We start from the raw sequence: 27,420 nt of genomic DNA, 5'->3' as shown, positions 1-27,420 counted from the left end.
TTAATCTATTTATGCCCCAGAACTATATTCCACTGATGCCTTTGCACTTACATCACAGTCTATTTTGCTAATCTAGGGAGTATTACATATCCTTGTGCTCCTGCCAGTATGAACAAGACATGAGTGTGGTGACTGTGTGTGAGATCTGCTTGATGCCAGTGTCAAAGAAGTCAGATAGCCTGAAGACCCATTATCTTCCGTAAAAAATTAGGAAATGTTTCTGTGAACACAAAGCGCGTATAGGCTTCACTAGGTAGTACGTGCTGGGTGAACATTATAGGCAGGTATCAGTCTCAGGTCAGCAAGAGAACCTGTGAAAAGAATATTGTAAACTGATGTTTTCTTATTCTCCGGAGAGTAGTGTCAAACCCAGCCTGCAGGCAAAAGGAGTTGGAGGACCTCCGGGTCTTCACTGTGATCCAGCATGCTCAGCAATCTCATCTCCTGACAGACACTGATTTCCTGCAGCCATGGACAGAATTGCAGAGTGCCTGTACCTGTCCTGCCTGCAAATGCACAAGTCTAGTAAAACAGTTCCTGTTATTAGAGGTGTGGGTGCTTCACTATCGAGGAACATTGCTCTAGCATTTTTTCTGTTCATTTTTAATAATTCACTATGCTGCCTTTACCAGTACCATTAAAGAAGCACTCCAGCCAGTACAGGACAAATCTTTCTAGCGACCCCCTTGTGTCAGGATTACAGAGGAAGCATTTCTTGTATGGCATTAATTTCTTGGCTCTTGGGAGCCCTGGCTAACCACCCTTTTCTGTTTTATGACGTATCTGACACAGTCTTTCTTCTTTTTTTTTTTTTTTTTTTCCTTCCTCCATTCCCCATCTTCTTCACATAAACCAGATTTTTTAACAGAGGAGTTTCTCTTAGAAATGTTCTCCAGTTGGTGACGCACTTGAAATTCCCTGGGTGAAATGATCTCTTTTCCTTCTCTCTAAAACATTTCTATCAACCCTATCTCCACCCACACCAAAACAACATTCATTGGTTCCATATGCTGCTGAACAGCTCTGTGCTGTTTTATGAATAATGTATGCAGGCTTGTTAGAAGAATGTTTGTTGTACAAACCAGTGGAATATAAAATTGAGAGTGATATCAGCAGACGTGCCTTGCTGTGCACTAAACCTATGGGCTTCTTGGGGTACTCCTTTGGCACCTTTGCTATACCCCTGTGACAAGAAGGAGGAAATGCATAAGGCATTGGACATGAGCAGACTTCGAGGCTGGCAAGATGCTTCAGGCACTCAGTGTTCTGAGTCCTTATCTCACTAGGCATTACAGATCCATGCATGAAGGGAGGAGAAAATGTAAAGATCTGAATGTTGGGGGAAGGTAGCGAATAGGAGATGGTGAAGTAATGTAGATCAAATGCAGCTAATATTTCTGGGAGAGGATCATCCTTCAAGGTGTATATACATCTACATATAGCAACATATCTTAGTCCGTTCAGACCTGTCAGAAGGTAGTGACACTGAGAGATACCATGGTCCAAAGGGCTGGCATGTTAAGTACAACACCTATCAGGACTGTATGTAGACATCTGTGATGCTTGGTGTTTGTTGCTTCTGCAGTCTACTTCATTCCTGTAGTGTCTGCTTCTTAATTTGTGCTTCTTCCTACAGTAAATGGTGTATGATGGGAGCTGGGCTGGTGCTTGGCTAACTGCTGTAGTCATTGGGGTAGAGCTGATGGATTGGTTCTGAATGAGTGAGAGAGCTGCATCGGCATGCAGGCTGGAAGGGAGTGGAGTGAGGTTCACTCTGTTCTCACCTATGGAACACAAAGGAGACAGATGGAGGAGATGCTTCTGAATTCATCTTGCCTGAAGGTATGCACAGACTGCATTTTCCAGTGCTAGCTGGCCCTAGCTAGCTGGAATAGGATATCTTTGTCCAGAATTGTGCCTGGGGCTGACCTGTCTACCTGAAATCAACCATTCTGCTACCAGCCTGAAATGAAGGAGAAATGTCTTTAGACAGGACTTGTGACAGTAGCTGCAGGGTGACATTGGCCAGCCTCTAAGAACACAGCTGCAGCTTCATCCTCCATCTCCTGCCTAGCTGGAGCATGTGATGGAAGCTGTAAAGATCATTTGGTGCATCTCATAGAATGGTTTGGGTTGGAGGAGGCCTTTAAGATCATCTAGTTCCAATCCCCCTATTTTAGGTAGGGATACCTCCCACTAGACAAGGTTGCTCAAAGCCCCGTCCAGCCTAACCTTGAGTGCTTCCAGGGAGGGGGCATCCAAAGCCTCTCTGAGCAGTCTCTTTCAGTGTCTTAGCCATCACAGTAAAGATTTTTTTGTTTTTGTTTTTTCCTTGTGTCTAGTCTAAATCTACTCTCTTTCAGTTTAAAATCATTTTCCCTCATCCTGTCACTATGTTCCCTTATAAAAATTCCCTCCCCAGCTTTCCTGTAGGCCTCTTTCAGGTACTGGAAGGCTGTTAGAAGGTCCCCTAATAGCCTTCTCCAGACTGAAAAGCCCCAGATCTCTCAGCCTGTTCTTGTAAGGGAGGTGCTCCAGACCTTGAGGGAGCAGAGTAGGACAGAATCACCTCCCTTGACCTGCTGCTCACGCTTCTTTTGATGCAACCCAGAATACAGTTGGCCTTCTGGGCTGCAAGCACACACTGCCTGTTCTTGTTGAGTCTTTCATCAACCAACACTCCCAAATCCTTCTCCTCAGAGCTGCTCTCAAGCCATTTCCTGCTGAAATGTTTCTGTGCTTGGGATTGTCCCTACTCAGGTGCAGGACCTTGCACTGGGCCTTGTTGAACTTCATGAGGTAGGCATGGGCCCAATTCCCAAGCCTGTCCAGGTCCCTCTGGGTGGCATCCCTTCCCTCTGCTTCCCTTCAACCACTCAGCTTGGAATTGTCTGCAAACTTAATGAGAGTGCATTTAATTCCTCCTGTCAGTGTTGCCTACAAAGATGTTAAATAACACCAGTCCCAGCACTGATCGCTGAGGAACACCGCTGGTCACTGGAATGGTCCACTTGGACACTGAGCTGTTGACCGCAACTCTGAGCGCAAGCACCTAGCCAACTCCTCATCCACTGATAGATCCATCCATCAAATCCATTTTTCTCCAGTTTGGTGACCGAGATGTCATGCAGGACAGTGTCAAATGCTTTGCCCAATTCCACGAAACTGATGACTACGATGCTCTTCCTTTATCCAGTGATGCTGTAACTCCATCATAAAAGGCCACCAAATTTGTTGACATGACTTGCCCTTGGTGAAGCCATGTTGGTTACCACCAATCACCTCACCTATATTTTCCATATACTATGTTTCCATTTCCTGCAGTGGTCATATGGTTTTTGCTCAGGAATGACTGCAGAAATCAGGGCAAAACTGGATGTGAGCAGAGAATCTGACAAAACAAAAAAAAAGATCTGGGTGATTGTGACTCTACAAAGTTGGATTTGGTTTTGCCTGTTTACCTGCTTTTGGCAGTAATTTTGGTGCTTTCCCCTTTGTGCACAAAGCAGGTGTTAAAAAGTACCAGAGGTATATTTTCTTCTTAACAGGCTTTTCTGGATACATGCAAGTGTGACCGTAAGCTGGCAATTACAGAAACTGTGCTTCAAGAGCTTATCTTATTTGGCCTTTTGAAGGAAGGACTCACACAGTGCCCCAAGAGATATTCATTTCCTTGTGCTCTACTGGCCAGGCCTTTTTCCCTAAACAGTTTACCTTGATGAGTACCTTTGCATTTCCCTACGTCTTTGTCCCTGTGTGCGCACCTGGTTGTGTCTTCCTCTGCTTTGCATGCAGAGACTGACTCACAGCACAGCAGGCAGCTGGCAGGTGCTAAGAGCAGCCTGCTTAAATGGGTTCAGTGTTTTTTGCATGTGTCGGGGTTCTGAGGAAGGTAATGATGCAAAGTGACCTTTTATGTTTGTTTTTTTCTTGTCAGCTTTGTAAATAAACGGGAGTTTTCAGGAGGGCTGTCTGCATAGTGTTGCTTCTCTTTCTAATTGTGATAAAGTTACTGATTGCTGAGAGATTGCTGAAATCTAGATTTCTAGTTTACCCACCAAAGGGTAACTGAGGATGGAATTTAGTAATTTAGTGACTTCTCATGGAGCTATAGGCTTACTGCTTTCTGCTTACTGCTTTTAAAAAAAAAAGAAAAAAAAAAAAATCCACATATGTTGTCCAGTGTATGAACAAAGAAATCACCCTTTATTCTTATTTATTTATTTGTTTGTTTTATTTATTTATTTAAAGACACTACGAGCTGTTAAGGGTCAAATTGTAGCCAAAGGAAACAGCTTTGGAGATGAGAATGATTTGTACTATTCTGTTTTATACATCAGTCAATTTCTTATTCTCCCTTGAAAACTACTCTTGTTTCCCGAGGAAGCTCAGAGAAGTGCTGAGTATGATGTACTCAGAGATGAGCACTTCTCAGAAAAGGAAAAACTCTAGGCCATAGATTTTTGTGGTGTGTAATATGGCTTAGAAGGTAAAGCAGTGATATTGGACACTGCTGAGTAGCTGGTAGCTGGGGGTCTGGATCTTGTTTGCAGTAGCCTTGGGTGCTGAGAAAGAGTGTCTCCAAGTGGTATCAGTCCAGCTTGGAAGGTGAGACCAGTGAAATATTAGTTCTGACATTCCCTGCTGTGGTTCAGCCTCCTGTTCTTGGCTTAGGTGGTAAATCAGCCAAACACTTCCCAGGCTAGCAGGTAAGAAGTTCCAACTGTTGTCGAGTTGTAACTGTGCTTTAAATCAAGGTCTTTTCTTCATATTCCAGTATAGAGAATAAGGAAGAGAAGTGAATTTGTAAAACCTATCCTTGCACCTAGCCGAGTACAGTAAAAGCCATGTCCCTACCATAATTTCTGATCAGCTTTGTTGCAAATTAGTGAAGCATTTAAATGATTGTGTTCAAGTTCGTTTGATTTAATCATACTCCAGAGGGATGTGTGCTGAAAAGAGCTGCTGTCTGAATCAGGGTCTTGGGAAACAGCCATGAAATGACAGAGCAGGTGCTGGGTTGTCCATGTCTGCTACTGGTTGTAAAATACTGGAGAAGGAGAGTAATCTTTGTATCATGAGAAAGCCCAGTAGATACTGGGAATATGCTAATGCATAAGCAGTGTTAGAGAAAGAATGCAAAGCAGCGCGAAAAGGCTTGTGCATCCAGTGGCCAATGCACAGCAATCTCTGCTAGAGAGGTAGGTTGAGGGGTCAAGGTTGAGAGAGGGTGCAACACCACCCCTTAAGAGGTCTGCTCACCAAGGTCTCAGTGGACATGCTCTGCACACAGCTTCCTGGGCCATGGATACTTTCTAGGGTGTGCTCTTCCATTCTGCAAATAGCAGACTCTTGCCGAGAGGCTGTATTTGATGCACCGTGGGGGACACTGTCCTTTTTCCAGTGTATGCCATATGACTGGATTGGTGTCTGTTACTCTCTAAAGAAGGAAAATGGAGTTTGGCTCAAATGTAAAGATTGAGACAAGCGCATGTCACTTTCCACGAGGCAAAAGCCCGGGGCATTTGTTGTTCCTTCACTGATCTGGAGTTCTGCTTTTATGTGTCCTGCTCTTTGGCTGCAGTGATCCTTACAGACCTTCTTAGCAGCAAAATCCATAAAAAGCAATACCGCACAGGGCAAGTGTTCATTTCTGGGCATTGTGACTCCATGTAGCATTTAGGCCAGAAAGCAACAAGAGGCATTTCTAATACCTGAGGGCAGGCTATGTTGCAAAAGCTTGTCCAGCCAACGGGGGAAAAATTCTGTCTCTTTACCTTGTACTGAGAAATAGCTTTCTGTCTTCGATCTATAGGAGAATGCTTTAATAGTAATAGAGCAAAAAGGCTAAGTCAAAAATAATAACAAATCATTGTAAGTGTTGTGGCTTCTAATTTAAAGTACTGGGCAATCCCAGGCAGTCAGTACTGTTTTTCTGCTTATGCAGAAAAAATGGAAGTGCATGTAATTCTTCAAGACTGTTAGCTGCATGGTAGGAGAAATGTAAGCCCCCTGTGGGTTTTTTGTTTGTTTGTTTGTTTGTTTTTGCCTGCAGAGTATCCTTACAGTCTCTTGCTAACTCACATCCAAACATTAAGCAAACTGCCCACAAAGTGCCAGCAAATCCCTTTCTTTCACCATGGTGTGGCTCGTTGCCTTTGGTTTAGGGATTCTAGTAAGATTTGGATAAACACACAGTGAGCACTCAATAGTTATAGCACATTGTGCCTAAAAGTTATTAAATGTGCAGCATCAGCATGAAACAAGTTTTACTGGTGTGTATGACCTACTTGTGTATGGTTTAAGCAAGCAAGATTTTCACAAAGCTGAATATTAAGGATCTTCAAATAGATCATTCAGTATACAGAAGGGAGTCAGTGGATCATAGGATGAGCAGTGGAATATGTTCATGGGGTTGCCATTGTGAATTCCATTGTGATAAAGGCACAAGACTAGCTTCAACTCTGTAGTCTTCCAAATTATTTTTGGTTTGGGTCAGACTTAAGACTATTTAAGTGCTAACGTTTCTGTTGAGCATGTCATAGCTATTATAGTATGTGATTTTCAGACTTGTTCGTACTTGATGTGCTACTTTTTGGTAATCATGTGCATCAACAGTTCTTCTACACATTAACATATTTCAAGGTTGTGTAGGAGTTATGTGCCAGAGGGAGTAAATCTAGCTATGTATATAAGGTAAATCACAAATGTGGATTATAAGCGCGAGAATCAGGGACATTCCATACCAAAATACTTCACTTGAGTCAAGTGCCCTATTTGAACAAATCCATTAGCTTATAGTAATTGCAGGCTTTTATCCATTGTATGCATCATCTAATGAAGAGCTGAAATCAGATGTTCTTATCCAAATGATGTACATCCTTCCTCTCAAAAGGAATCCGTCTCAACTCTTTGATCTCTTCCCAGGCTTAATTCACCCTCCCTTTTCATTGTAGGCTGATTATCAACAACAGAATTGGGATCCCAGTTGTCAAACCTACCAGCTTCTGTCCTTTAATGTAAAAGAGTAATTTTGTTAGCAGATAGCAGTCTAAGATATTGTTCTTCAAATAGAAAAATAGCATATAGTTTATTTTCTGTTTTACACTTAAATTAAATGTATTTATATCTGAATGAGGGAAAGTATTCAGGTGTCTGTAAGGTCCAGAGGCTTTGGATAGTTATCTTGGTATATTTTTATGGGAAAGCCCACGTGGTGAAATCTTGTCCCCATTAATGTCAATGTCTAAAAAGTCTTAACTGGGTTTAGCAGGAATGAAATGTGACTGCAGATTTTGTAGTGACATTCAGGACCCTAGCTCTGTGGATTTTGTGAACTTTTGGGATTATTTAAAAATAAAAAATAAAATAATCCTGTTCCAGAAAGTGAGTGTACTCTTGAGCCCTTCATTTTGTTATTTTTTCCTCAAACACTTTCTGCTCAAGAGTTCTGTCTTACCATAAGCAGGTATGGTTCTTAATCAGAGACTGATCACTTGCTGGTAAATTTCATTAGCATATTAATGTATGAGTAGCAGAGGTAAAAATAATCACATCTCCTTTCTTTCCCTTTGCAGGCCCTCTACAATTCAATCAAGAATGAGAAGCTTGAATGGGCAGTGTAAGTATACTGCATGGGATTTAGAATTTTTTTAAAAGTACCCATGTAGTAATCTGTTTATAATTCCTATTTCAGTATCTGAGTAGGCTCCAAAGCTCGTTGAAAATAGCCATTGTATGCACTGAGTTTGCTTTTCTGTTAATGAATGACCTGGCAATACTGCCTCATCTGTTTCTCCAGCAAGGGGAGAGTTAGTGATAGGAGCCAACTGCATTTGTAAGGAAAGAGGACATTTCATTTAGTAGGAAACTGCAGCCTGAAAAGAGAGAAATTAAATCCTCCATTGTCCTATGACTGCATAAATAAAACAGATGTTGATTTCACCCTTTATCTTTCAGTACACTGTGTCAGAACCACTGAATAGAAACACACGTCTTGGATTGAGTTTCCTGCTGTTGGCTTATTGTCTTGGTTTGTCTTCTGATTAAATATGGATAACCTGACAACAACCTGATACGAAAGATGATAAATTGAACAGTCTGATATCTGCTGATATTAGCTGCTTGTGACAGGCTAACACATGTTAACTGCTGAAATACTATGGATTAGAAAGAGCTTCTGTTTCTGACCATGTTAAACTGACATTCCTCTGTGATTAGATCTTATGTGGTGCGGATGTATCAGCAATGGGTAGAAGAGCCTGGTTTAGATCTTGCCTCTTGAAGAGCAGTGGATTTTGGTGTAAAATAGGAATTATTTCTTTATTTATTTTGGCTGTACAAAATACTTGCCTGTGTGGATTTACCTACCTGAAGCCTCACCTTACTGAGACTACATGTTTATACATCTTTTGTGCTAGCAGTTCTAACACTCACAAATCTTGCAAGCCCACTCGTTTCTGATCTTCCTGAAGTTTTTAATTTTCAGTTGACTCTCCTGTCAGGGCATAAAACCACACCCATAGGGGCTGCTAATCCCAACTAAGACTGCATCCCCTCTTTATGAGGAAGTTGTAGTGGTAATGAAAGTCACCAAGAAATGCAGTGTCTCATGAGCCTTATAAGAAGCACAATGAGTGCATGAGTCTTACTTCTCACAACATCAGAGCTCTCTGCAGGACACATATCATAGATATTTTAGACCCAGCAGAATCTGCTGTATGACTTTCACAATCTCAGAATTTTCAGCTCTTTGCAGGAGACCATATTGTGTCCAATCCGTTTGGGCAGCTTCCAGGTAGGAACTGGCTCACACCTGGCTCTGCTCCCATTAGCTCCAGTCAAGGTGATTTATGAGATAGCCTGGTATCGTATAGGCAATAACTCCTTTGGCATTTACATAGCCCAGTCATATCCCTTGATAATGAATTATTTTGAGGAAAAAAAAAAAAAGCAAAGCAGGCTAGAAGGAGGGGAAAACAGAATCTTAAATAAGACTTTGGGCTATGGATGTAAAGCAACTCAGAAGGATGCTGGAACTGATGTGAAAATTACTTTTTATGGTGAGAAGTGAAGCTGATTTTTGACAAAGCTGAAGAGGTAGTGCCTTTAGCCTTACGCCTGAGAGGTCCGTCTGGAAGAGGGTGTGTGAAGATGTCTCTCCTCACTATTACACATCTCTTGGCTGATGTAAAGTACCTCCAGCCAGCCTTAAGACTGCCTGAACTGAAGGGAAAAGACACATTACTTTCTCTTGAGGAGAAAGGTGGGTGGGATAGAGATGTGATCAGTTTTGCTGTGACAAAACTAAGGATGATCTTCTCTGTCCTTTCCAAAGAGTATCCCTTTGCTTTCCCTGATGGAGTTGGCTGGCAGAGAAGTGAGGCAATGTGGAAATGGGGCTGCAAAACCTCAGGATAAACTGCCTTATGACCCTGATGTGATGAAGAAACACCTTTCCTCTAGCAAGAATAACCTTGAGACTCTTAAGACTCTTATTTATGAGTTAGGCAACAGTTTAAGAGTATCACCGTCAGTACATTATTGGTGGATTAATGACCGTCAGTAAGTCCTTAGGCAAGGGAACCTAATGATATTGAATGTGATGGGTAGAACTGCCACCTGATCCTTATCTCAGTAGTTACAAGCTAGACATATCATCATCCTAAATGGGTCACTGTCCCTTTCAAGTAGAATTACAGTCTGGTCCTAAGCCTACTAAGAGAAAAGGTTACCACTAATCCCAATTCTGTAGTCAATAGCAGTGGCACCTTAATCAGCAGATGTGCTCCTCATTTATTTTCTCAGGCATTCTGTAGGAGGAATTTTCTCTTATAATAAGTAAGATAAATAATAAAGAAACAAATTTATAATAAATAATAAAGGAACATGAATACAGCTCAGGAAGAGAAAATTGTGTTGCAGTCCTGCTGCTGTAGTTTTAGTTTTGAGTTCTCCAAAACATTAAAAGTGAATCACTTGCCATGATCTGTTAAACAAACGAATCAGACCCTGAATCCATTGAGTAAATGTAGATCTGGAGAGCACTCTCCTCCAGATCCCAAAGTTTTTGGTTACTTTTCACAATAAAACTGCCAAGAAGTGTTCTGCTGTTTACTTTGATTATTTGCTATTTCCTCTTGCCTGTCTGCCTTTATAAAAGCACTATAGGAAAATTAACCATCGGATGTATGATTTTTCTGTTTCTTATCCTGTTCCATATTTCTTCTGTACAGAATACCATTCTGGAGCTCTCCTGTCTGTTGTACTATAGTTCATTTCCTCAATCATAAGTAAAACACAAAGTAGTGAGGAGAAACCACTGAAATCACTGGTGAAAATTCATACTTACCACAGTGAATCCACTTAGTTACTGTTAGTTATTTCATCCACTTCATCCAACACATCCTGTTTTCAGTGTGCTGATATCACAGGAAGCCCCCAGTTTGATGCATTTAGCTATGATTATTGTGTTTCAATTTCTCATGCTTCTTAAACTTCCCCAAGGCTTGTTAATTTTTTCATAAAATTTTTCATGATTGCCTCTTGTTCTGCCCTGCATCTCCAGAAGGACTAAATAAATTCAAAACCCCGTGAACATTAATGTTGAGAACAGATAACACTGATGAGAGGGACCTGGATGTATTCTTTTCAGGTTGTAAAGGCTGATGCAAAGGAGACAGGTGTAAATTATTCTTCACACCCATTGTGGGTTGCCTTATGTTTGAAACAAAGGAAGTTTGGGTTTAACATTTAGAAACTTTTTATCAGTAAGCCTTGTAACCCTGGAAATAGCTTTAACAGTACAGGCTGTTAATGTTTATTCACTGGAGGTTTTCATGAACCATTTGAGCAAATATCTTTCTGTAATGGATTAGGAAGGGTGGATCCAACCTTGAATGGATTAGCTGATATTTTAACATCCCTTCAGTCCCACTGTGTACAGTTCTACAGCCCAGGTTTAGTAGGTGTTTCTCTTCCTTTGGCTTTTGCACCAATTATTTCCAACTGTAGGGTGGATAAGAAAAAGGAATTTGATTTCAAAGATGCCAGAGCTAAATATGTTTGATTTGTGTCATGTCTACTTGGAAATGCAGCAGTGACCTTTGTTGTTCTCCTTTATTTGTAATACTATGTCTGCTTCCTGTTGCAGATGATAGGAGTAATAAAATAATCATCTTAAAATAGACTGAGTGGTGATCTAGGAATAATACATGAAATCCCAAGTTGCTGCTTACAAAACTGCAGTTACCAAATGGCTGCATTTGAGCTAGTTGTACAGTTATGGCTTCCTCCAAGCAGGACAATACAGTTTTCAAGAGAATCCCATGGTTTATGACCAATTGATGACACAGTTTTATTTCCACAGAAGTTTAGGCTTGAATACTGCATTGAAAAATCAACTCCTTTGAGCCAGACAAGAATAGGTATTTGAGACAGTGATGCTGGAGAAGAACAAGGCTGTGGAAAAAGGTTTCTGCCAAATTACTTCTGAGTCTCCTGTTGCAAACTAGAATGCTGAAACTGGGCTGATCTGTGCTGAAGCTCAACCTTTTGTAGGTCAAATCCAAAAATCTCTCCCTGTTATGTTTACCTTTCCCACCCACCCCCCCTCCTCCCCCCCCCCAGTGTCTAGGATGTTTTCTGTTTGCAATTTAATTGATTTTATAGAGAGGAGGCAAGTGGTGACCACTTGGCTCTCATTTCTGTCCTTTATTCGGGAAAGATGCCATGGGGAACTTCTTTCCACTGGTTTCTCAAGTCAAGCTCATGATTATAAAATTATCCATTCAGCAGTTTTGCATAATTATACGCTACAAATATGAATATTCTTTTAAATTGACTTTTAGATTGATGTACTCAGTCTTTTGCCTAGCCATGTCATGGAAATTTTCTACTTGAACATACAAGAATTAAAATGGAAGGCTTGACCATATCTTTCCAGTTTAGAATGTTTTCTAAGGCAGAGCCTCAAATCAGGCTACAGAGCAGTACAAAAGTGCTTTTGTTACTGAGAAAAGTGGATGTTGTTTTTCTCTAAGAACCCAAAAAAGCATGTTGTATGGCAGCATCTTCATTTCTGGTTATGTTTCAAAACTGTTTTTAAGAGGCAGACATTTTCTGTTGTTGTTCTGCAATCAAGCATGTGGGAAAAAAGCCTACTCTTTCAATTCAGCATCTTCAAATGACAGAATAAGCAAATTATTCCTTTGGTTGTACTGGTTCTCATGGGAAACCAGTGGTCTGTTGTATTGCTCTGTCTTTAGATCTTTTTCCAAAGAGATAACAGAAAGGAAGATGGAACTTAAGCCCTGCCTTTTTGCAGATATCACTTACCATAGGGAGAGTCTTAGATAAGCTCTATTAGAAGTGTTTTCTTGTTACCTGTACTCTGCCAAGCAGAGATGCTAGTAGTCACTTTGCATCCTTAGTCTCCACAGGAGGATTTACAACCATTAGCCTCTTCCAGTCCTCAGAGAGGCTTACCAGAGGTATCAGTTCTGGGCCCAGAGCCAGGACTGATATCTCACTGCTGGGAGGGCCGAAAAGGACTAAAAACCTCTTCAGATTCTTAAAGACCTCATGATAATAACTTACTACTAAAATCTGTGTTAGAACCCAAAGGCACAAAGATTATGCCATTATCTTGGCATTGAGCTTGGCTTTGACAGGAATGTGATCACTGCTTCTGTGATAACAGATCCATGACTTGCAGAACACTTGCATAGAGACGCTAGATACTGACTGTTATCTGCATCACAGAAGGCCTGCAAGCTAGGGACACTACAGGACCTAAATAATTTCAGAGAGCCTTCTGAGGCTGAGGAAGTAGTTTTATCCTTCACAATACAGAATTTAAAGGAAAGATCAGTTTTCAGATGTGTGTATCCACAGGCCAGCTAAATTTTGTGCACCTGTTCTTTACAACCATACCCTAAAGCTAGTGCAGAATAAACTCAGTTTAATTTATCTTCATTACAGTCATTTTTGGACTGTTTTTCCAAGGACTTATGTTTTGTACAGCCCTACAAGAGTACGGAAATGAGCTAGGCCAAACAAAACAGTGACCAGTGTTTCTTAGCTGCTTTCCATAACATGAGCCAGAAGGCCAACCACCTCAATGGTGTGTATAGTTATCAGGCATCCTCTTGAATCCCTCTAGAGAAATCTGTGCCCTCTGCTCCCTTTTTGGCTCTGAAGAGCCAATATACCAATGAATGCAGCATGGGTAATAAACAGGTATACTTAGAGTGTTTGTCAGTCCATGATTTCATTGCAATCATGGAGACTTAGTGGGACAGCTTGCATGACTGGAATGCTGTCAGGGGTGGCTACATACGTTTTAGGGAAAAAGAAGACCAGCAAGGTGAGATAGTGGGGTTGCTTTTTATGTGAGACAGCATCTAGAACGTATCTAGCTCTGCTTAGGGATGAATGATAAACAAGTAGAGAGCTTGTGGGTGAGAATTATGGGGCAAGCTATGGGTTACACTATTGTGGGTGTTTACTACAGGCCACCTGATCAGAAAGAGGAAATTTATGAGGTGAATTGATGAGCTGCTTTCTTCAAGCAGCTGAAAGTAACCTCGTCATTGCGTGTTCTGGTTCTCGTGGGAATCTTCAACCACCCTGATATCTGCTGGAAAAGCAACACTGCCAGGCATGCACAGTACAGGAGGTTCCTGTAGTATGTGGAAGATAATTTCATAATATGAAGGGTAGAAGAGCCAATGAGGAGAGGTGTGCTACTGGAACTTCTTCTTATAAACAAGAAGAGACTGGTTGGGAACATGAAGGTTGTGGGCAACCTTGCATTCAGCAACCATGAGATAGTTGAGATCAGGATCTTAAATGGAAGAAAGAAGGCAATTAAGTGGAATTGCAGTCCTGGATGTCAGGAGTGCCATCTCTGACCCTTCAATGACCTACTTTGAGGAATCCCATGGGCTAGAGCACTGGAAGGTGAGGGGTCCCAGGAGAGCTTTGTTCTGGAGTTGACATTCAAACAGCACTTCTTCAGACCTCAAGATCGGTACATCCCTAAGAGTAAGAAATCCTACAGAAATTGCAGGAGAGCTGTGTGGATGAGCAGTGAACTCAAGAAAAAACTCAAATGGAAGAAGAAAGTCTATGGAATGTGGAAAAGGGGTCTGGCCACTTGGAATATAGGAATATTGTCAGGGCTTGCAGAGGTGCCACAAAGGAGAGCTATGGCCCACTTGGAGTTATATCTAACAGGAAAAGTGAAGGACAAGAAAGCCCCTTTTTATGTCAGTAGCAAAAGGAAGACTAGGAAAAATGGGGGCTTGCTGCTTATTGAGGTGTGTGCTCTGAGAATGTTGGATATTGAGAAGGCAGAGCTACTCAGTGCTTTCTTTGCATTGCTACTAAGGCTACTCTTTGAGAAACCCAAACCTTTATCACTATAAAACAGTCTGGAGAAAGGAAGTCTTCATCTTGGTTAAGGAGTATCTGATCAGAGATCATCTAGGCAAACTTGACACACAGTTCAGTCAACCCTAATGGGATGCAGTCATGAGTGCTGAGAGAGCTGGCAGAAATGACTGGTGAGCTACTACATATAATCTTTGAAAAGTCATAGAGAATGGGAGAGGTCTCTCAGAAATGGAGGATAGCCAATGTCACTGCAGTTTTCCAAAAGGACAAGAAAGAGAACCTGGGGAACTACAGTCTAGTCAGCCTGATTTCTGTCACTGGGAAGGTAATGATACAGCTTGTTCTCGTTGTCATCTCCAAGGAAGTGGAAGAGAAGATGATCAGGAGTGGTTAAGATTCACCGAGCAGAAATCATGCTTCACCAGCCTGGTAGCTTTCCACAGTGTCATAACCAGGTGGTTATGTGACGGTAGAGCAGTGGATGTTGTATACCTCAATTTCAGCAAGTTTTTTGATGCTGTCTCTCACGACACCCTTGTAGATAAGTTTAGGAAGTGTAGTATAGATGAGTGGGCAGAGAGGTAAATGGAGTACTGTCTGCCTGGCAGAGCTTAGAGGGTTGTGATCAATGGTACAGGGTCTAGTTGGAAGTCTGTAGCTAGCAGTGTTCCCCAGGGACTGGTACTGAGTCTGGTCTTGTTCAACATTTTTATTAGCAACTGGGCCAAAGAGATAGAACCTGCCCTCAGTAAGTTTATTGATGATACAAATCAGTGAGCAGTGGCTGACAGATCAGAGGGCTGTGCTACCATTCCACATGACCTGAGCAAACTAGTGAGTTGAATGGGGAGGAGCCTGATGATGCTCAACAAGAGCAACTATAGAGTTTTGCACCTGTAGAGGAGTAACTGCATGCACCAGTAAAGGTTAGGGACTGGGCTGGAGCTCTGCAGAGAAGGACCTGAGTGTCCTGTTGAGCAAGTTTGACCATGAGCCAGCAGTGTGCCCTTGAGGACAAGAAAGACTATGGTATTATTAAAAAGTGTGTGGTTGTCAAGTTGAGAGAGGTGACACTCCCCATCTACTTTGCCCTGGAAAGGCTGCATCTGGAGTACTGTATCCATTTCTGGGCACTCCTTAGTACAAGAAAGAAGGGGAGCTACTGGAGAGAGTTCAGCAGAGGGCTGCAAAGATGATTAAAGGCCTGGAACATCTGTATAAGAAAAGTCTGAGAAATCTGGAACTCTTTAGCCTGAAGAAGGTGGAGAAGGGGATCTTGCCAACACTTAAATTATCTGAAGGGCAGGAGTCAGGAAGATGGATACTGTCTCTTTTCAGTGGTGCCCAGCAGCAGGACAAGGTGCAACAGGCACAAACTGGAACACAGGCAGTTCCATATAAATATGTGAAAATTTATTTACTGTGAGGGTGACAGAGCACTGTAACAGACTGCCCATAGAGGTTGTGGAGTCTGTCTCAGGAGATATTTAATACCCACATGGATGAGTTCCTGAGTAACCTACTTTGGAGAACCTGCTTGCAGGGGGTTGTACACACACAGTGATCTCCAGGGGTTCTTTCCAACCCCTACCAGTCTCTGATTTTTGCATCCATTTATCACCTTTTTCTGACTAGTATATGCAAGGGTATGTGCTTTTATCAGTTGCCAGTTGACTCCATTCCCGACCAGTCCTATTCTGATTTTTGAGGGTACATGACTAAATACATTACCTGAACTGTTCTACTGCTTAGAAACTCCTCCCAATGCAGCTTTCTTCTTGTGCTTGACCAGTGAAGTAACATGAAACATTTGAAGAAATGAGTCCCAGAGCCTGCTGTTTTATTTCCACTAATATTAGATATCAAGATCAGAGAGACATCGAGGCTAATCATCTGTTCTTCCATTCCCTCATGTCCTCTGTAATGAGTTCCTCTCACCTGTCTGGTTCCCTTCACTGTACCTCACAGACTGGCTTATGTGTCTTGATCTCCAAACAATCAGAACATTCAGCTCTCAGGTGTGTGATAGGCTTCTGAGTCTCAAAGATGTCCCATTTTCAGTGACAGCTTGAAGGTCCATTTTAAGGCCTGTTCCCTGACCAGTAGTCAGGACAGCAGGTACCATTTTGTCCTTGTCTGCTCCATCTACAATAAAGAATTCCTGCTTATTAGCTGCCCTAGAGATGCTGACTTTGAGAGTACCACTTCAAGCAATAGTGCTATCTAGGATCCCTACTGGTCACAACTCCTATGGTTGCTTGCATAAGAGTGCAGGCACATTCCCACAGGACAGGATGTGTATAGGATAATGTGCTCCCATGGACTCAAAGAAGATACTGCATTCCAAAAAATTGTAAGCCATTTACTGTGGTGGGTCCCTGCTGACAATGAGAAATCCACTTTATCCTTGGCTGAGATCCCAGAATTTGCAAGCAATTATATGTGACAAATCAGCCTGAGTGCTAGTGCCCTAGGGAAGATTTTAGACTAGATTAGGCACTATGAAGTACACAGAGACTTGTGTTGAGAGAATGTACTCCTGAAAGGGACAGATATAGAAAGTATTTGTCACAGTGGTCTGGCCTTGCCACTGGCTAGTCAGAGCAGTAGGAACAGGAAAGGAAAGGTGGGGACAGCCAAAATTGTCAGGAATTCCTAGATTTTTTAACTTCGGACAGGGCTTCAGCAGAACTCTGCATGAAGAAGTTCTTACTGCTTTGACCAACAGAAAGTTTATTGCATCTCTCTTTGTTCTGGAGTGGCAACACACATATTGATAAGCTAGAAGATGGAAGAACTAGTGCCCCTTGCAGGAGTCTGGTTTTCCAATAAAAGTTTTATTCCCCTTACTGATCAGAAGATTTTCCCAGACAACATCATGATTATATATACTGCAGCACCATCTACATCTCCATAACTGAGTCAAATATCTAGGACCTTTTTGTTGCTCTTGGCTGAATATGTAGCACGCGTATCCATACTGCTGATAGAACTTGCCTGTGCCTCTGGATTTGGCTTCTTTGTTGTTATAACAGTCCATTACCCTGGCATCTCTTCAGACTAAATTCCCTAGGAAACCATTTCAGCAAAGGGTTGGGATGTCACAGATGATCGCTGTAGCCTGCAGTGTCTTGGAGGGTATGTCTCTGGGTCGTCATTCATAGATGTGGTTGCAGCATGTCCCAGGAGGAGACTGATGCATGCCTTGGTAATACTTCTTTGATGCAAGACTGCAAACATATGCATGTTTGGAAGTTCTGCTTTGGGTTATGTAGTTTTCCATCTGTGCTAATCATTTGGGTCACTTTCCCCCTCACACAGCTATCACTGCATTCAAGTGTTAATGACTTTTTTTGTCAGGCACTGGATTGAGGAGAAACATTGCCACCATATCCTTCAGTTACCATCCTTCAGCCTACTTGATCCACCTTTGTCAGCCAACTGGAAAGAAATGTGCAGGAATTCCAAAGAGTCTGGGCTGCACTGTTATCTGACACTAACAATGATTCCTCCAGATGCACCATCCACCTAGATCCAGTGACCAATTGTTCTCTGAAAACAACATGGACATCCTTTGTTTTCTAAGTTAACTTATCCATTTCGCTCTTGGCTGACAAGCAAGAAGGTGTTCATTATCTGGGCAGTGCTTGTGACTTGCTGAAATAAATTGCCTTGTTATTCCCAAGGGCTGTGTTGAGTACATTGTACTAATAAGTAACATTTTGAGCAGCATTCTGTTTCTAAGATACAGTTAAGGCAGTTCAGCTACTGTAGTTTTTAAGTTGATGTCTTTATGCTAGTGTATGGAGGAAATTAAAGGAAAGAGAGTAGAGCCTGTGTATCATGTGTGAAGTTAAGGAGTAAGCCCTGATGATCTCTGGTAATCTAATTCTCTTCATCTACACATGAATACTTAAAAGAAATCCGAGTTTTTTCAAGAGAACCTTGCAGGCAACTATTTTCTATTTTAGCATTCAGATAAGTGGAAATAAAAATAAGTGAAGCTGTAGGACATAGAGCACTTTTGAAACCCTGACTTTTGGAAATATAAAAAGGCAAACTTGGTCTTTCTTTAAAATTCAGCTTCTGTAGGCTGTGCTGGTGAAGTTTATGAGCTTTGCTTATAGTGCTGTTGATGCTTTGCTTATAATTTGTCTATATTATAGTGTACATCTGTGTTTCTCTCCAAATAAATTCCCTTATGAAGAGAGGGGTGAGTTTTGACAAGGAGTGTGCAAGAATTACTAAAATGAAACCTTGCTGGTCAGTTGCTCATTCATTCTCCTATTTCATTACTCATTAAGGGATGAAGAAGAGAAAAAAAAACCTCATTCAGATGGTACAGATGAAAAAGATAATGGCAACCAAACGAAGACTGTAAGTCGGATTGGAAACTCTAACAACCCATTCCTGGACATCCCTCATGACCCCAATGCTGCTGTGTATAAAACTGGATTTCTGGCTCGGAAAATCCATGCAGATATGGATGGAAAGAAAAGTAAGTATCCCTCACATGTAAACATCACATCTCTCTTCCTTGTAATCTCTGCACTGTACCACTTCGGATGAGACTGTTTACTTTTCAAGGTGAATGGTGCTGCTTCATTAGGGAAAATTGCAGCAATAACAAACAACACAGCAATTGAATTATCACACTGTTACTATCTGGCCTGGATTTACAATGTTCAGTTCCATTTGCATCAGCTCTAATGCATGTGCCTAATGAGTAATGTGATACAGCAAAGCAGCACGAATCTTTTGTGCTCAAAGAAAATGAATCTCGTGGTTTATGGAAGAGAAAACAATTACAAGTGAATTACAGCTATTCACTAGTACTTTTTGGTAATTCTCCTTTTCCTTGTGTGGTATCAGATTGTTTCAAGTCTCCCCTCCCCTCTGCTTCTGTCTTTAAAAAAAAGTTTTTCATCTCTGCTTGCAAGGTCCTAATAAGTGTTCCCTCCTTCCCCACTCTTGGGTCACATATCTGACAAGTCCAGCAGTGTTTGTTAACAGCAAGAATTATGCCATGCAGTTTCATAAATAATCTTTGTAAATATTCTTTGTAATAATCCTCCTGTGTTCCTTACTTACTTTTAATTAACCTTTTTCTTTCTTGTCCTACTTCCATTCTTGGTGTGCTAATTATCACAGGTCTTTTATTTGCCTTCATATGTTTTGTTGTTTGGATATCTTCAGTTGCTTGCTTTCTACTGACAATCTTAGGAACAGCAGAGGCTACTTAGGACACCTGTACTTTTCCTAGTTATTGTTGAAGATCAGCTACTAATGGCTTATACTGCTGGGGTGAATCCTGAAGAGAAAAGCTGACTTTGTGATAAGTTTTCAGTAAATGCAACTCTCTCTAGTTAAGCTAAGCTGTTTTGCATCTTCATGTTGTGCTAGTGTATTTTAGAAGGTACATTTGGAGGACTCTGTTTTCAACCTGGAGGCTAGTATGGTTAGTACAGCTAAATCCAAGTGGTGGTAGTGTAATCAAACTGACCTCATTCTTTGTGATGAGTGGATGTTCTGAGCAGATTCTTCTCTTGAAAATTTACGTTAATTTAACCTTAATAAATAACTGTATATGGTTGCCATGATTAACTTACTTAATTACAAATACTCAGAATCACTCATTATTCAGCTCATTGAATGTTGGCATTTTTGAGATAATCCTTTAATGAGTAATGTAATTAGGGCTGAGATTTCAGAAGTTCCTGTATACTTTAGAGGTTTGTCTCTCATTGTCATGCAACTCTTAAAAGGTAAATTTCAAAAATTCTAGTTACAAATAAAACAAACTAATTTTTTTACGCTAGTTAGGACTTTTAATATTTCACTTCTTATTGAAGCTACTGCAGGGCAGAGATCAGCATGTATGAGATTACTGATGAGGTGCTGTAACTATGTGCTATACATATTTTCTCAGGAGAGGAGTACCAAGGGCTAAAACCCTTGGGCTAAAAGCCACTCTAGAGGAGAAGTACACAATAGAGACCAGTGGCTACAAACTGAACTCGATAAAAGACAGTTGTATGGAGGAAGTCCTGGGAAATTACAGACCTGTAAGCCTTACATTTGGGCCTGAGAAGATCACAGAACAGATCCAGAAGCTATATTAAGGCATATGGAAGATGAACAGGGGATCTGTGGCAGCCGGCACAGCTTCACCAATAGCAGATTATGGCTGACCAATCTGGTGTCCTTCTATGATGGAATAACAGCATCAGTGGACAAAGGAAGGGCAACGGATATTATCTTCCTGGACTTCTACTAGGCCACTGGCATGATCCCACATCACATCTTTATCTCTAAATTAGAGAGATAAAGATTTGAAGCGTGGGTAGAGAATTGGTTGGATGATTACAGCCAGAGGGTTGTGGTTAACAGATCTACATCCATGTGATGAGCCAGTCATGAGTGGTGTCCCTCAGGAGTCAGTCTTGGAACTGGTGCTCTTCAACATCTCTATCAATGTCACAGACAGTGGGATCAAGTGCACCCTCAGCACGTTTGCAAACAACATTAATCTGAGTGGTGCAGTTGGATAATACACTGGGAAGGAGTGCCATCCACAGACACTTCTGCAAGCTTGAAAGGTAGGCCCATGTGAAACAAATGAGGTTCAGCAAGGTCAGGTGCAAGGTGCTGCCCTTGGGATGGGGCAGTCCCAGATACATGTACAGACTGGGAGGATTCATAATGAAGAACCCCACGGAGAAGTACTTGAGAGTTTTGGTAGATGAAGAAGCTGTACACGAGCCAGCAGTGTGCACTTGCAGCCCAGAAGGCTGAAAGTAGCCCAGGCTGCATCAACAGACATGTAGCAGCAGAAAGAGGGAGGGAATTGTCCTTCTGTCTTCTGCCCTTGTGATGTCCCATCTGCAGTATAGTGTCCAGGCCTGGGGTTCACAGCACAAGAAGGGTGGGGATCTGTTGGAGCAGTTACAGAGGAGGGCTGCAAAGATGATCAGAGAGCAGTAGCACCTCTCCTGTGAAGAAAGTCTGAGTGAACTGGACTTGTTCAGACTGGAGAAGAGAAGGTTCAAGTACCTAAAGGGAGCTTACAAACAGGAGTGGGAGTGACTTTTTACATGGCCTAATAGTGATGGGATGAGAATGGCTTTCAATTAAAAGGGGAGATTTAGGTTGGATGTTAAGAAAAAAATTTTTTACTCAGAGGGTGAGGCCCTGGCACAGCTGCCCAGAGAAGCTGTGGTGCCCCATCCCTGCAGGTGCTCAAGGCCAGGCTAGATGGGGCCCTGGGCAGCTGAGCTGGTGGGGAGCAACCCTGCCCACAGCACAGGGTTGGAGCTGGGTGGGCTTTAAGGTCCCTTCCAAACCAAGCTATTCTGTGAAATAGAACTTCTGGAGCAAGTGACTAATAACTTTATCACTGCCACTTGGTCAGATCAGAATGAGTCGCTTTTTTGAGGGTGATGCTCTAGTCATGTACAAGCAGTATATGTAATATGTACAAGTGGATGTTGGTCACTGGTGTGTTCTTGGTGGAGAGCGAGCTTCGATGCATGCTTCTGTTCTCTGTCTCTGTGACTGTGCAGCCCATGCCTTCTCTTCCTGTACCACAGCTGAATTTCAGACTGGAGCTTTCATGCTTTCATACTTGATCTCCCTGCAACTCTCCCTCTCTCTCTCTCTCTCTCCCCCTCCCTCTCATTTCCCAACCTTCCCCCTCGCCCCCCCTTCTTATATTCTTATTCCTAGGGATTTGTGGGTTGGCTGTGTTGCCTCTGTGATGGTCTTCAGTGTTATTTCAGGTTTCTTGAGAGGCAATTTTTGATTTGGCTCCTCTCTGCTTCCCCTTTGGCTTCCCCAGCAGGAAGAAGGGATGGGACGAAGCAGGCATCAGACCACTCAGTGCCCACTTGGGTGAACAACAGTTGCAAGAAGGAAGGATGCTCTTGGGAGACATTACTTTTTGAGCAATGTCATACTGATTCTGAGCAGTGGCTGCTGACTTGTCTTGACATGGGGAAAGGGCGTTTTCTACTAAAAATATCATCACTATCACAGCTCAGACCTAACAGTATAGGGGCAGTGTCAGTGCTAGAGCAGAAAGACCAGGTCTCTCTGGCCTGCTTTCTGCATTGCTCCTGTTCCCTTCTGATCCAGTCCAGTGCTGTCATCAGGGTAGTTTTATTACTCTACCTCACAGCAGGTATGTACAGGCGCTGTGCTGAGTTGCATTGTCCTTTGAAAAGGAGACTACAAAGAAGGTTTAACACAGGACTAATGTAGCTCTCCTGTTGCCTAGACAAAGTGTAAAAATGGATCTGAGTTAAATGGGTTTTCATTTGTTTTCTTTGCAGCTCCCTGGGGAAAGCGAGGCTGGAAAACCTTTTATGCTGTGCTGAAGGGAACAGTCTTGTACTTGCAGAAGGTAGGAGAAATCACTATCTTTTGGAAAGTAATTAAAGGGGGATAAAGCAGCAGGCATCCTCTCCACTCTCACAACCCACATCCAGGTTCCTTTCCCTCTGTCCAGCAGTATTTCTGCTCTCTTTGTGCCCCACCCTGTTTACGCAGACATCAAGATGTGACTTCTTTCACTGCCATCCTCCTCCGTTTTTCAGTTTAAAATTCAGTCTCATTGTTGCTATCCAGATGTGCACCCTGTCAATTCTAGTTTATGCCATCACTGTCACTCATGACTGACAAAACAGCTAGCTTCATGAGCAAAGACAGCATCATCTCTCTGTGTCTTGAACAGATTCCTCTGGGCTGCTTTTAACACTGCAGTTGATATGTATAACTTCACCTCCTATAAGGCTGTCCTCCTTTCCAGTCTTTTCACAGTATACTTTTCTACAGTGACTGCAAGAGCAGCTGCAAAACAGTTTAACAGCAGCTTTATCTTGGTAGGAATCTGCAGCTCCTGCTCCGTAGCAGAATTGGAGGATACCTTTTTTTTTTTTTTTTTTTTTTTTTTCCTCCAAATCAGGATAGAAACACTTATTTCTAAAAAAAAAATGTTACTTTCTGCCAGCAAGAAGTCTAAAAAAAGCGTCAGCTCAAACCCTTCAAGTCTTTTGGCGCAAGCTTGATTGTAATACAGCTTTAACTATAAGCTTTTTTAAACTATAACTTCTCTTGGAAAGTGAAATGGAATATATGAGCAAGGACTGACAGAATCACATTTTGTTCGTTTGTAGATTTTGAAGCCTTTATGTCTCCCACAAGTATAATGTTCTTCATATAGGTGATTTCTGTCCAGGTAGCTCTGCACTGTAGAAGTATGCTCTGCTGAAAGTGTTTCTGCATTTCCACATTGTTTTGCACCTGTAAAGAGTGCATGTGCATACTGTTATTTCTTCCTTCTTTGTTCTGGGTTTCTGAAGTTGATGGTTTCTTTGGAGGCAGCGTGGTGTATGGTCTTCAAGAGGAATCAGAATGGTTTTGATTGATTTCTTACAGCGCAGGTTTATGAGGTGTCTGGTCTTTGCTCAGTGCAAAATGGCAGGGCTGAAGCGATGAAGCAGACAGAAAATCTGGAGACAGGAGGAAAGATTTGAGCTAAAAGTTGGATGTTACATGCTCCAAAGCCAGTGTGAGAGACTAGAACCAAGTGTCCTGAACTGCAGCTAAGCCTTCCCTCTGGTTCTTTTGCTGGCAGCAGCTTCAGAATTTATTAAAATTGTCTGTATGGCAGGCTTGCATTTTCACTTTCTTGAGTGAACTGCAGTCAGCTGCTTTGATTTCTGAAATGAGTCATGTTTAGCATTTATCTGAAAAGACTGGATGGTTCCCTAAAAAGTAAGAAGGTTCCTGTCCATAGCGTATGAATTAATTTTTTATTTGATCCTTAAAGGGGATTTAATAAGCTTTCAAGGGGAAGAAGTGGAGGTCCCATCTGTTTTAGAGTCTTAATTGAAAACTTCTGTAAGTATCACTGTAATGTTAGTTAAAAACACCTAGACAGAATTTACAGATGCTGAGGTAGTATGCAGATTTTCTGCAGAAGGTTGCTCTCCCCATTCTCATCCTCCATCTCTTGGTAAGTGTGAGAGTGATTTCACATCTGAAATTCACTGATTTCACTTTTGCAGAACAAATACACTGGTGGAATTCTTGTTCTTAGTTGTTTTTCAGTTGTGTATCTTGCATTTGTCATAGCACTTCAATTCAATGATTACAAGATGGTTACTCTGCAAAGCTGTGCTCTCCCACATAGCCCTGAATCCACTTTCACTGAAGAGCAAGTGACAAGCAAGACTTTTAATTCAGCGCTAGAAAGGTTGACAGAGAGGTCTGATGGAAAGTGACTCACTCCCTAAGTGACGGGGGCAGCTGTGAGCCTCCCGAGGGTGCCTGTGACCCCTGCTCAGCAGCAGCGCCTCATGCAGCATCAGTGAAACATCCTCTGATTTCTCTTCAGCTCCAGAAGGTTCAGGAGGGCTTTGCTCCAGCCCTGAAATAAATCTTGCACTGTTAGGAGCTTGCTGTTGCAGAAGTTGGTAATGACAGGGCTTTAAAATATATGGCTAGACCAAGTTTAGTGATAGTAAGTGTTGATGAATTGTTGCTTCCTTCTGCAACATACTGGGAGACAGAAATGATCCCAATTTTACAAAGTTGAGGATTTTAGAGTGGCTTGATTTCTGTGTAGAAATGCAGAACCATGGTGGTAGTTATGGGCAAAGGATTTCCTTCTCTCTGTTTCCCTTCTCTCCTAATTACGCAGTGCTGCAGGGCAGGATGCATGCCCATATGCATTTACAAGATTTCCCTCTTTCTCATTATCTGTACATCTGCCGAGGAAAAAGCTGTGATGATAGTTCCATTGCATTGAGTGCTATTTAAGCAGAGGAGAGAGAAATCTCACTGTTCTAGATACTGTATGCCCACAAATAAATGAACAGGCCTCTGCACTGTTGCTTTCTGTGCTAATCTGTAACTCAGCTGTTCCCTCAAGACCTTACTCTAATGTAAATATTAATAGTTTGTAACAGCTGTGATTTTCCCAGTGGGTAGCATGATCCCCATTCTCTTCCCATTCTGTTTGCATAGCAGACTAATTCTTCTTATTTTGCTGTCAGAGTCTGTAGATGAGAGTGGTTCCTAAATGGTGGTCATTTGAGATTTACAGGGTAGTTTATCTGGGCAATCTTGTCTCTGTGCCCAATTTTTTTTTGTTTTTCTTTCTTTTTTTTTTCTTTTTTTTTCCATTGGAACAGCTCCAGTGCTAATTACTGTACTGCATATTGTTTTATTTTTTAATGAGTGATTTGAGAGAGAGAGAGTTTCTGAATTAGCGAGCACAGAGGCCACTGGAGGGGCTCAGTGGAAGCGTTCACAATTAGCCAACTAAACATGCCTGCACAGTATTATATAAAATGAGTAGTTTGACATGTTTGGGCTGTTGGCCCTGACTCTGGACATCCTCAGGCCAAGGCTAATTTCCTGCCCTCTGTTTATAGCAAGAGGAAATTGCAAAGTAGAAGCTTGACAGAATGTCTTTTTGCTAGACTGACATGGGATGTGATGTGTGTACAGAAAAGAGGCTTATAAGGAGAGGGCAGAAAGCTGACCTCACTTCCTTGCTAGAAATTGCACATGAGCAGGTACTGCAGGACACGGACATTCGTGTTTTGACTCTGCTCTGAGGTTTGCAAAATCTTGGTTCTATGATGTGATACTTCATAATCTTGTGGGATTTCAGGTATTTTTATGTTTTTTTTCTCAAATGTATTTCCTTTGTCAAAATTTTTTTAAAAAGAGAAAGGCCATAAGGGTGTAAAGTGATCAGAGACAAAACTTTCTGAAAGGATTCTGCATCTGTTATGTGCAGTCGACCAGAGGTGTCCACCCACAGATGCCTTGGCTGATAAAAAGCTGATTGCCGTAGTTGGGTATATCAGAAGTAGATGCACGAATGTGTGTCCATGTAGAAACTGGGTCAGCAGAATGTAGAAAAATCATTTGTTATGAGTCTGAGAAAGATGAATTCAGTATGTGGTTATATTGTGTGCAGCATTCACAGCAGCTTTCAGTTGATATTGAGGTCACATTTCCTTTCTGGTTCCTTATATATTTCTTGCCACTGATTTGGTCTAACTTTAGTGAGCTGCCTTTCATTTCTGCTCCACCTCCACACTGACGCTTGCACATGTGCTGTCCTTGGTGGCATATGAAATATGGATGTTCCTTTGCCCCTGGCATTGCCTGCCAGCTAAGAAGAGTTGAAGGCCTTAAAGGAAGAATTTTGACAGCACATTCATGTCCCTTCAGCTTTCTCTTAGGCTGGCCAACTACTAGTAGACATTTCTGGTATGCTGATGACTACTTTTGGAGACATTGGCAGGGATCCAGCTGTCAAGGTAGAGTACAACCAGCTGATCCAGTGGGATTAGCAAGGATTATCATGAAATCTCACTGTCAGTAAGGAGGGGTTCTGAGTCAGTATCACTCCTGGGATTGCCCAAATGTGGAGTTGTTCTGGAACAGATTTAGACACCAGAATGAGTTGTGACCATTGGATTCAGCTTACAGAAGGCTGAGAGGAACCAAGCATGGTGGTAGCTGACACTGTCTCAAGGCAGTAATTTGTGGAAAGCCAGAATGTCATGCTTCTGAGGTCTAAGATCATTTCCTGCACTTGATTTTTTTCTCATACCCTGGATAGTGGAGCCAGTCATTTCCTCCAGGAGGACCACCAAAGAAATCAACTTTTCTGCCTTTGAAGGAGGAGGCTTGCTTCCTTCATCATCAAGATAGAGCTGGGCGAGATGTTGGCCAGCCTTGTCTAGTTCTTGCCCTTTGACTAGACACCTTCACAGATTTGCCTTGAAGAAGGAGTAGAGAGTGTCCTGAATGGGAGTAGGCAGAGTACCTCATGATAGGAAAGTCCATCCACTACTGGCTGGGACTTGGCAGGACCTGTTGCCAGGAGGGGGACGGAGCATTTGCCTTAGCTCACCCGGCTTTAAAAGCTCCTTATGTCATAGGTGATGAGGCTCAAGACTACCCTTTCGACATAAATGCAACAGTTCTCTGCCTTTCTGG

General features: G+C 42.0%; 1 protein-coding gene across 12 annotated transcripts in view; it reads left to right on the top strand.

Moving 5' to 3' along the window:
• Window positions 1–27,420, top strand: part of PSD3 (pleckstrin and Sec7 domain containing 3) — a 142,021-nt gene that overhangs the window by 69,527 nt on the left and 45,074 nt on the right. For 11 of the 12 annotated variants that reach the window (XR_004305693.2, XM_085530102.1, XM_085530104.1 and 8 more), the window contains 3 exons: window positions 7,578–7,621; window positions 18,702–18,895; window positions 22,728–22,798. Coding sequence is in view for 11 of the 12 variants with exons in the window: in XM_085530102.1 (XP_085386228.1) it covers window positions 7,578–7,621; window positions 18,702–18,895; window positions 22,728–22,798 (309 nt within the window). In the remaining variant the exon portion in view is untranslated. Of the gene's footprint in view, window positions 1–7,577; window positions 7,622–7,959; window positions 8,692–18,701; window positions 18,896–22,727; window positions 22,799–27,420 lie in introns of those variants that run through there. The other variant, XM_085530106.1, reaches the window with a different exon arrangement.

The sequence above is a fragment of the Coturnix japonica genome, chromosome Z (genome assembly GCF_054131305.1).
Source record: "Coturnix japonica strain WE chromosome Z, WE-NBRP24, whole genome shotgun sequence".
In the NCBI taxonomy this organism is placed as follows: Eukaryota; Metazoa; Chordata; class Aves; order Galliformes; family Phasianidae; genus Coturnix; species Coturnix japonica.
This window is presented reverse-complemented; position numbering and strand designations above follow the sequence as displayed.